This window comes from Spinacia oleracea, chromosome 6, assembly GCF_020520425.1.
Source record: "Spinacia oleracea cultivar Varoflay chromosome 6, BTI_SOV_V1, whole genome shotgun sequence".
NCBI classification, from domain to species: Eukaryota; Viridiplantae; Streptophyta; class Magnoliopsida; order Caryophyllales; family Amaranthaceae; genus Spinacia; species Spinacia oleracea.
Window position 1 is genome coordinate 151,359,839 of NC_079492.1, and position 11,004 is coordinate 151,370,842.

Sequence of the window (11,004 nt, forward strand, 5' to 3'; positions counted from 1 at the left end):
AGAGCAATCTTGAAGCTCTCTCAGCTTATGTTTGCTCGTCTTTCTTGTTACCTCAAAAGACGTGCCACCAACTGGACTCGGCTCATAGAAATTTCTTCTGGAAGCAAACATTCCAGTCAAACTCTACTCCTCTTATTTCTTGGGCCACTATCTGCTCACCTAAATGTTTGGGTGGTCTAGGGCTTCGGAGAACAAGGCCTCTGAATAGGGCTTTCCTGGCTAAGCTAGGTTGGAAGATTCTCCAAATTAACAACAGTCTTTGGGTATCAATTATCCGAAGGAAATATCTTTCCAACACTTCTTTTTTTGAGTGTAAACCAAGTCATCAGCATTCCCAGATTTGGCATGACATCTTAAAGCAACGAGAAATCCTTAGAAAGGGAATCAGATGGAAAGTTGGGAATGGTAATTCTATCAACTTCTGGCTTGATAATTGGGCAATCCAAACTAATTTCTTGTCTTTTCTAAACAAAAATATTAATAGTGTGGATACGAACCTTGTTGTATCTGATTTTATCCTACAATCTAAAGAGTGGGATATTCCCAAGCTACTTACTCTTCTACCCAAAAAATTAGTTCAGAAAGTTCAGGGAATTCCAATCCCTACCAGAGACTTAAGCGACTCCCCTATCTGGGGCCCCACAACGTCGGGGGACTTCTCGGGTAAAACAGCGACCTAGATAGCTCATGATATCCCAAATAACCGTCCTCAATGGGAATCTCGTTGGATTTGGAAACTAGATATCCCACCAAAAATTCCAATTTTTCTGTGGCAGATTTGTCACAAAAGTATACCTACTAGAGATACTCTCTTCAATAGAAATATTCTGCCTTTCAATGTCTGTCCGCTTTGTGACACTTATGTTGAAAACATTAACCATCTCTTCATTCAGTGTCCTATTGTGAAACAGGTCTGGACTCTCGACCACACCAAGAAATGGTTAGATTTCCATAACCCTTTCCATGATTTCTTTGATACTATTCGCTATCTAAAAAGCTATCAGATAACCCTTTGTAAGTTTCTCTTCACCATTTGGGCTCTTTGGAAAGAGAGAAACGACTGTATTTTTAACAACGTTGTTTTTAGCGCTTTTCGAGTATTTTTAAAAGCCAGTTCAACCTTCAAAGAATGGCAATCCGAATTAATATCGACCAGCATCAACTTAAGGGTACCCCTCTCACTTCACACACTCACACAAATGTTACTCAAAATCCTCCGGTGTTAGTTCGTTGGTACCCCCCTCCTCAGGGTACTTTCAAACTTAATTTTGATGGCTCATGCAAAACAGCATCAACAGCAGCTGGGTTCATAATTCGCGACAGCAATGGCGCCCCGATAAGTATTCATACCTACAACCTAGGAATCACACAAGCTTTTATGGAAGAAGCTTGTGCCCTTCACAAAGGCCTTCAAGAAGCAAAAAAACTCAACATCAAGCACCTTCACATTGAAGGAGACAATATGATGGTCATCAATGTAGTCAAAGGAACGTGGAAAACCCCGTGGAAACTCCATTTCGTCATTCAGGATATTCTGGAAATAATCAACAGTTTTTACACTTGGAATATCAAGCATGTCTACAGAGAAGCTAATTGAGCTGCAAATTGGATAGCAAATGTGGGTCATCTAGTTAGCAACACTATATGTATTGAAGCTTGTAATAGTCCTCAGTTAAATTCCATTTTAGATAGTGATTACTTAGGAGAACTCCTCGTGCGGAGGGGCTCCTAATGTACTATTCTCCTTACCTTTATAAAAAAAAAGTGGTAAATTTGAAAAAAATTCTATATTTAAATAGTTACGAAATAAAAGTTACGTAGTTGAACTTGCCTTTGGACATAAATTAAGCTGCTAGCCCTTTGTTACTTGTACTGTTGTACTTGCCTTTGTCCGTCTCCCTTTCTCATTTTTCTTTGCTCGTTTATTGACCTGCCGCCCAATATCGATTAACTATAGATCCACAACCTTTTCCGTCTCTCTCAATACGGACTCGATTCAAAGTGACCCTTTCATAACTTGACCCGCTATTGAGTCTTGACCTATGCCGACCTTGATTTGACTCGACCAGCCAACTTAACCATGTAATGAGGTTTTACAACATCTGGCTAATTTCATAACACGAATTCTTATTTACAAGAGGTATACAATAAATATTGTACACCAAAGTAAAAGTTAATTCAAATTACATTAAAGTTATCCTTATATATGTAAAAGTTATCTATTTTCTCTTGATAAATTTTTTTCATTTTAATAAAAAAAAATCTTCAAAATCATTAATAATGTATAAAAATTAATCATTTAACCTTTTAAAATGTTAATCTATCAAAACAAATTTCATAATATGAAAGTTAACCAAAATATAGTAAAAGTTACAAAAAAAACTAGGTAAAAATTATTTTGGTGTACGATAAAGTTATTGTACACCTTGTGCGCGCAAGACCTTTTGATTTCATAATTTGTCAAAGTCGAGTCCAGTATTGTGGAAGTAGTACTGAAACGCAGGCCCAAAAACTGATTGTGTAAAATCTTAATCCATAAAAATCTGTAACGGGGCGAAGAGGAAGGTGAAGTTGATATGGAAGTAGAAATGGAGGAGTTAGAAAGAGTCCAAACACGAATTCTTAAAAGAATAGCAGACCTTGAACTTCAGCTCTCTCTCTCCTCCGATGATGACGCCACAGCCGAGCGTCTCTCCGGCATCTTGCGCTCCAATGGCGTCAAGGAATTCAACTTCAAGGTGGTCCCTTCCGATTACTACGATCGTTCTCTAGAAGCCAGACGAGACCTCCTATCTGCTCCTTCTATTCATCATCTTTGTAAAAGCATTGTTTTGGTACGCCTCATGCCTTTCACTTTCAATTCATTTACCGTCTCTCAGAATTTTTTTTATACTTTCCGATTGATTTGGCCCTAAAACTTGCAATTGAGATGAGAAATGTCAATAGTTTTGGTTTGTTCAATGTTGATTGATTATTTGTGGAAAATATTAGGTTTGTTGAATGCCCTAAATACCAGAATGATCGCTACTCCCTAATCAAGATGCTAATTATGTGTTACTGTAACTGCATTTGAAATAAGTACTAAGGAAGTCAACTTCCTCAAGGGATTTAGACACTTGTTTAAGAAGCGGAAAAAATAACTTCTGTATGGTAAATGGGAGCCATAATCAACTGAGTCTGAGGCTATCTGATCTTGGCTTGCTATCGTATACTCACAACTCGAGCGGAGCTTGAGTTTAAATCCAATTTCAACAAGCTGTAGCTAGCCAAATGTTACTTCAAAGTTCAAACTACACCCTCCTCTACTTACTGTGGAGAAGCATCACTCAAATTTCAGTGAACTCCCTCCATCGATGTTTTTGGAGTGGAGATGAACATGTCATTCCTTCTTTTCAAAAGGAAAAGTTTCCCACTCCCTTGACAAAACATGAAAATAAACAAAAGACAACGGAAGTTTTCTGTCAAAACAAACAGAACCTTAACAGGACATCATGTGCGGATTATGGTGTAAGCTTACCATTGTTCACCTTATGAGAACCTCTCTTAACTTTTAAGGAATAGAGGATTTATCAAGCTTAGTCATTCATGCCTTGCTTATTTGGGCCATTGTTGATAACTTTGAGCCACCAGTGACATACCACATTGGAGACCTTTTAACTGATATGCTGGATGGTATATGTGTACACCAGTACACCCCCCCTCCCTCTCTTTCAAACAAAAGGAATTTACTTTAAGCGAAAGGTTGAGCTCTCTTTACCTAATTGGAAGAGAATAACCGGGTGATATAGAAATATTCTTGAAGTCCAATATGATTTTTCATTAAAAAGACAGTTAGTTTTAGATTGACTCAAGGGTATAATGGAAACAGCCTCGTGTTACAACGCTGCGTATATTGGAATTTTTCTTACCCCTCTGAGGGTGAGAGACGGACTGTGCCTTCAGAAAGGAGGAGTAAGCTGCTGACATGAAAACTATTACCAAATTCCAGTTGTGTAAATTTGAGCCACCAGCTCTCTTATGTAAGGGTTACTCAGCTTGCTCCACTGAAGGAAATATCTATATGCATTTGATCAATCCACAATTGTTTATGCTTTTCTGTTTCTCTGGACGAATGTTGTCTTTGGTTATGATGTATTCTATGTAGTATTATTTAGAGAAAGACCATTTAATTTTAGCATAGAGTGAAATTTTGAAAACCCCTGCCTTGAAGGAATGGACTTTGTGTTCCTGTGGACTGTGGATTAGATGACAACCAAGTTGATGGTTACTTTTCTTATGATCTTGCTTAGTTTGTGGATCAGTTAACGTCTATTTTTAAAGGGATCAATTAACATCTTGTACTTATTTATTGTTTAGCTTATTTTATTATTATTATTTTTTTCTTGTGTATTTCTTGTTGATGCATGGAGTAAAAAAGTTAATGTTCTGTCTTTCACAATCTTTTATAATTTATGTCCATTGAGAAAGATACGGGGGTGGATTTGGAGTCAAAGTACACTACAGTTGGTATTAACTTTTATCTCAATTCTGAGTCTCTGGCTTTTGCTTCAGGTGAATACTCAAGCCCAATCTCACGTTATTGATTGTAGCAACCGCAATAATTCAAAGTACTATGTGGTTGTTGTACAGGTATTCACTTTTCTGTTACTGTATTCTATTCATAAGATCTCTGCATCCCATGGGTTATTGATTCTGGTGTTTTTGTTGTCCAGTACACTGCAAGATTCAATGCAGAAACGGTAAAAAACTACCTGTATTCACTCAACGAGGGAAAAGTGCCTAAAAAGAAATTCAACTGTGAGTACTTCTGAAAATTATTTTATCTTGGGAATGTATTATGATAGTGGTTATATTTTTTCAGACTCAGCTGGTCTTACAGAATTTGTTTTCCAGAGAGTAGTCTGGTAGGTTTGATATGTACACTAATTTATCGTTTGGTAGTTGATGCTTGAAATATTTAATCTGTTACAAGTAGTTTTCTCGGTTGCATAAATGTTGTTGATTCGATCAGTAAATAATCCATTGTTTTGTTCTTCTTTCAAGTATGTATTTAACTTCTTACATGCCTGAACTTCTCCCTACCACAAATAATTAAAACCTCTCTCTCCCCCCCCCCCCCCCCCCCCCCCCCCCCTCCCCCCAAAAAAAAAAAGAATTCCACCATAGAAAAAAAGTTAGCAAAGGAAAACAAAGAAGACCCTTCAGTTATGTGCTGACTGGCTGATAGGCAAGAATGCAAGATCCGTTAGCTGATATATTTCACTGTCTACATAAATATCATTATTACTGTATCCTACTCACTTGTGTTTCATCGAATAGAAATTGGCGGTAGATTATTGACTTAGAAGCTTTATTTTCCATCAAGTGCAGTGACTTGTTATTTGCATGAGCAACAATGAGTTTTCCCCTTGTCATATCACCTTTTTGTCCCCGTATCTGCCTTTTGAAAATGTTCCTAGCTTTGATTTAATAAACATATTTCAGGTTGCAAATTAAATGAGGCTATATAGCTTCTATCTGTGGTGTTTTTTTCCCACCATCCATGTCTTGCATACTCTATGTTCGATTTTTTTTCTCTCTATATATCTGGCAATAGTTATTATAAATCATAATTTTTTACTTTTTTCCCTTTCTTCAGGATTGTAGTTTCTGTTATTGAGTTATTGTTCATCAATATTGACTTTGGTTTGAATTCTCCTTTCTAACTTTCAGTGCTTATTATACTGCCTTTTTTTTTTTTTTGGGTCAGTGAGGCTTGCTCCAGAGGAGATATCAAACAATTTAACCGGCTTTGGGCATAATGCTGTTACATGCATTGGCATGAAGACTGACATACCGGTAATTAAATACTGTACCCAACTATCTGGAAAACCTATTTTTGAGCACATCCTTGTGAAATGGAAGTTCTATGACATTATTATGGGTAGTGAATCAATTATCGTTTCTTAAATAAGTATATCACAATTTAGTAGCTGTTAATGTGTCATTGTCTTTGAATCATTAAAACTTCTCTTAAAATGCATAGGATTGGGTGTTAGGGATTATGTGTAACTGTATAAGCACACTATGCAAAATCTTTATCATTCCAAAATGTTGGTACGTGGCATTAATAGCCAATTGATTAGATTCATGGTCTCTTTCTGATACTTACATGTGGTTTGCTTTCTCCTGCTGCTTGTACCTGCAGCATAGATGCCCATGAGCATCTTTTGTCTAGGCGAGCTTTTCGATTCTGTACATGTCCTGTTTGTGGTTGGTTGAACTCTGTGATGTATAGTAGATATTTCTGGGGCCTACCCTTTGGCTTAGGATCCTTCTTAGCTAAGGTGTATGTTAGGTCTAGGCTAGAGTTCTGAGTTGCTAGTGCTCTTACTCTCTTAAAATTTGGTCTACTTAATCCTTATGTTTGTGAACTAGCAGTTGGATGAAGCTTTTCTAACATGTCATGCTGATAGAGATTTTATCTAAAATGTTTAGGTTTTGATGGTTCATTCTGCTGAACACAGGTTGCTGTAAATTTGTAATTTAGTAAGCTACTGAGTTCTCTCAAATTAATACTATCTATACATCCAGTGGCTTGTTAATGGCCTCCATTTTGCTCAGGCTGTGTCAGAAGGCAACATGTTATGAACCTACTACTACAAAGGAATGTTTTCTTTACGTTGTCTTTGTCTGTTCTCACTTGTCAGGTTATATTGGATGAAGCAATTGTGAAGCTTTCCCCTGACTACTTCTGGTTGGGAGGTGGGGAGATCTACTTAAAGATGGGGATCCGGACATCTGAATTTATACAATTTGTGAATCCTTTTATTTTCAGCTGCAGCACTGCTTGATTTATGATTCAACAAACAGGTATTGATTCAGCTAGTGGTGCTATTCTACCAGATATTTTATTTCATCAGAGTTGCAGAGTAATCCACGTCTTAGAATTTCAAGTGTTGAAATGTATATCGTGATACAAATTTGTTTGAAAAAACGAGAGGTCCCTTTATGGCATGGGGTTCCTCTGTTCCAGTTGATTGAACAATTAAGCATGATGTCTTTTGAGTAGCTTTGCAAGTGGGATTAATGTCCCCATGATGTCTCAATGTAGCTTGCATGATTTTCAATTTTGTCAAAGATGGCCGGTTCAAGTATTTGTCCTAAACGTGTTTTCTTCTTCGTCCTGTACTCGTACTCGTACATATAGATATGGGTCATTATCTTCTTTAACTTGCGTGCTTCCTAGATTCAGAAACTCAGGTTTCATTCATTCTACATTTCTACTCCCTCCATTCATATCTTACCTTTCTCATTTCATTCATGTTATCTTACTTTTATTTACTCCTTCTGTCCCTTAATACTTGCACCGTTTTGACTTTTTGCACTATTCATATAATTCACTTTGACCTTATTTTATTTCTAGTATATGAAAACAAATGTTAGTATGTAATATATTGTTTGGTTCATCCTAATATATATTTTAAAAATATTAATATTTTTATAAGTTTTTATAATATGTAGTTAAAGATATTGGGGGTCAAAGTTGTGCATTGGCAAACGTACACAGTCAAAACGATGCGAGTATTAAGGGACGGAGGGAGTATTTATTTAAAATGTTGACGTAGCGCCGGCAAGTGCTTATATACTCGTACTAATAAGTACGGAGTAATAAAGTACGGAGTAATAAATTAATAATAATGCATCCAGGTACTAATAATGATCTTATTGCAACCATTTCTCCTTATTTTCTTCACAAGTCACGCTTAACTTATTCTTGTACACGTTTCAAAACATTTGCACCATTTTACTTTGACCTTTCATGTTCGCCAAATGCACTCTATATTATCTATTAATCCGTAGTAAAATTATAAGGTTGATGGACTGAAAATACATTGACACAAACTCAATACTTCGTAATATCTTATACATAATTATAGGAAAACATTGTCAAACTAAGACAAATTAATAGTGTCAAAAGTCAAATGCGTCTAATACTTTAGTATTGTTTATGGAACATTTGAAGCATTTTTTCTAAATTTTATTAAGACATAGAATCAGAATGTAAAACCCGAAACACCCTTTTTGTGAAGTTCAAGGACTCTACACCATAGCTTCATAGTTCACATTACTCCAACTCCAGTTTTAAGAAAACTCGGTGAATAGGCCATAATTGGAACGTACAATTAACCGAGTAATAAAATAGCAAATGCATGAAAGAGAAGGGGATTTATATGAGCAAACAGTAACACCGACCCGGCTCATTTATTCATTTTCCACAAGATTATATCCGTAGACAAAATATCCATATGATGTAGATTTGCTACAGCAGAAATGTACATCCCACTTTTGGGCATTTAATAAGGATGATATTGAAAGCAATTCCATTACCACCAGGTGGGCAGGTAATCAAGTATTGTAACTTGTAAGTGTTTCAAATTATAGTTAGCTTAGTCGGTAAAGTGTATTAATGTCAGATAGTTGTGTCGATAAAGTCTTGATAGGGGATTAATGTAAGTACCTATTTAAACCAAAGAAGTGACTTTGTCCACGCCTTTCAGCTAGTTGAAAAACATATTTACCAATTTCTTTTTCTTTTTTTAAATAAAAGAAGAAGTCAGAGTGTTAGAATCTCTCCATTTCTTTTCAGGATGAATTCTAATTAATAAAAAAAATATAATAATAACATGATGATCGTATTCTGTATAATAATAATTTTTGATCGGTTACGGGCTGGTAGAATGGTAGTTTTTTCTTTTTATTTTGACAAAGGATTGGTAGAATGGTAGTTGAGCTAACTGAAAATGCAGTTATTAACAGGTAACCCCTGCCTCTTTCCCACTCTCTTGTAATAAATTAAGAGGAACCAAGCTAGGGCCATACTTGTCAAACATGGCCCTCCATTTTATCTAATTTTGTCTCTTCATAACTCCATTAATTAATACAAGTACGTAGTATAATTTTTCGAGCACAATATTTATGTTACAAAACACACATTGCTCTATTAAATTTAAAAAGAGAAAAACCATGGTCTAGTACATCCACCTAATTATAACTTTACTTTTGTTACAATCTGAAAAAAAAAGACTCGTATAAAGGGGGAATAATATCCATATGTATAAACATAAATATTTTTAAAAAATTTGCACTAAATAGCAGAGCCTTGTGCACAAGTACAACCTTTTCTCATTTAAGAAACTCATCATAGGAAATTACAAGGTTTAATGATGGTTGTGAATTGGAGACTTGCGATGGGGAAGAACATAATCCATGACCACGGCGTCTTCAACAGGTTCGCCTTCATCTTCATTAGTCGCCTCTTTGGTCTCATCATGGGACTTAGATTCTATCATTGATCTTGTCTTCTCTCCGAAACCCTACCAATCCAACAAGATCAACATAATTAATAATGTTAATACATTAATTAAGTTATTGTTCTTAGATTAGCTTATACACTGTGAATCTGTAATAGCTTCTATAAGAAATTCACCTGTACTTCCCTTGCTGGCCTTGTGTTATTTTCCAACGTAGCAACTGTTACGTCATCTAAAACGTTCATTCAAAAAATAAATCAGCTCAGGTATTTTAGTAAATTTCATAAAATACTGATCCATCATCCATGTAACATGCTAAACTAGGATGCAATTATAGATCGATCTTAGGAAACCAAACCAATCTCATGTGAGACAATCATATGCATAAGATCGTTGATGCCATCATTAAAAAAATATAACTATATATACAGTGACAAAGTGAAACTGTTTGATAGATTTTAATTATTGAACATAACTATTTGATCACGTATAACTACTTGTAAGAAACTGGTCTTATATATAAAACCTTCATATATAAGTTTTTGTAATAATATATTGTCAGCTGACGAATGGCTGCATGCATAGGATAATAGATATAGAAATCAGATGCATGGAGTATGTTATAAAATACCAGAAGATTTAAATTTGGTGTCCTCCAACACATGAAGGCCCTTTATATTCATTTCATCATCTACTATCTTTGTTTTATCAGCATCAGAATCCTGCAACCATAAATAATATATATGTCCATAATCATTAATTAAAATGAAGTGCGGGCGTTGTGTTGAGAGATCGAGATACTCCGTATGATATGATAATACGTACCTTCGTATAGGATACAAGATCAAACGTGTGCCTTGCGTTGCATGCATGCAACTGAAGCAATAACAAGGCAGCTGCCATGATTTTAAGCAATACCAAAGACATGATCGACGGTGAACTAGTGATACTAAACTCGATATTAAGCGTAGTGATTATATATATATATATGTATACATATATATAGTCGTAGCTTAATTAGTGTAATTATTGAGGCTGGCAAGTGTATGTTTCTAGTAGTGAAGAAACAAGAGACGGTTTAACAAGATGATGGAGGGCATTCATATATATATATATATATATATATATATATATATATATATATATGGTGTAGGTTTTTTTGATTAAAAGAAAAAAGAAAAGAAAAAAAGAGAAGAAAAAAAGAGGAGAGGAGGTTCTTAATTGCGAGAACATGGAGGTGTTTGGGTGATGATGAACCTTGATATTGCCAATTCAATATATATTTTGATGGACTACACTTGTCCCCCTTTCCCTCTAACACTTTCTACTCTTGTGGGGACTTACGTTTTAGCCCCACCATTGCTACGACTAATACTCTTTTCATCAACGTCGCTAAAAAAACGAAACTCACATGTAAGTATGTAACTATGTATATACCAAAGGGAATATAACTGAATATTGTGCATATTATTATATAGTGAAATAGTTTTACAAGAAAATTGAACTCAACTTGATTCTTCTTTAATGTTTACTTGTTCTTCTCCATCCCAAAGAGAAAAAACGCCGGTAAATATTCAAAGATCCCACCACTACAAGAAATTGTACACCATTAAGACCAATACTCGTTGATTAACGACGAGATTTCATGTCGCGAACCCGTCATAAAAGAGGGCCGTCGTTAATATTTGTCGTTAACTCGTCGTAAAAGACA

The 11,004-nt window shown here is 35.5% G+C and overlaps 3 protein-coding genes across 6 annotated transcripts; 2 read left to right on the forward strand and 1 right to left on the reverse strand.

Annotated features, from left to right (window-relative positions):
- The first annotated feature begins 1,129 nt into the window (after window positions 1–1,129).
- LOC130463706 (uncharacterized) lies at window positions 1,130–1,597 on the forward strand. The gene has a single exon (XM_056832922.1). The coding sequence runs from the start codon at window positions 1,130–1,132 to the stop codon at window positions 1,595–1,597; it is 468 nt and encodes a 155-aa protein (XP_056688900.1).
- A 906-nt stretch (window positions 1,598–2,503) lies between these two features.
- On the forward strand, window positions 2,504–7,212 carry LOC110792482 (uncharacterized). 4 transcript variants are annotated; one of them, XR_008922948.1, is made up of 7 exons: window positions 2,504–2,834; window positions 4,552–4,629; window positions 4,713–4,797; window positions 4,862–4,904; window positions 5,750–5,838; window positions 6,478–6,528; window positions 6,690–6,772. XR_008922948.1 is itself a non-coding variant. In XM_056830972.1 (6 exons), the coding sequence occupies exons 1-5, from the start codon at window positions 2,577–2,579 to the stop codon at window positions 5,799–5,801; spliced, it is 516 nt and encodes a 171-aa protein (XP_056686950.1). In that variant the 5' UTR covers window positions 2,506–2,576; the 3' UTR covers window positions 5,802–5,838; window positions 6,690–6,772. The 4 variants fall into 4 exon arrangements, 3 of the variants coding, with proteins under 3 accessions (XP_056686950.1, XP_056686949.1, XP_021852980.1); XM_056830972.1 differs by lacking the exon at window positions 6,478–6,528 and having other exon boundaries at window positions 2,506–2,834; XM_056830971.1 differs by lacking the exon at window positions 4,862–4,904 and having other exon boundaries at window positions 2,507–2,834.
- Window positions 7,213–8,882: 1,670 nt separating this feature from the next.
- LOC110792483 (uncharacterized) lies at window positions 8,883–10,397 on the reverse strand. The gene is made up of 4 exons (XM_021997289.2): window positions 10,119–10,397; window positions 9,925–10,015; window positions 9,470–9,525; window positions 8,883–9,356 (listed from the first exon to the last, which is right to left on the reverse strand). Exons 1-4 carry the CDS (start codon window positions 10,218–10,220, stop codon window positions 9,201–9,203), a joined length of 405 nt encoding a protein of 134 aa, XP_021852981.1. The 5' UTR covers window positions 10,221–10,397; the 3' UTR covers window positions 8,883–9,200.
- Between the last annotated feature and the right edge of the window lie 607 nt (window positions 10,398–11,004).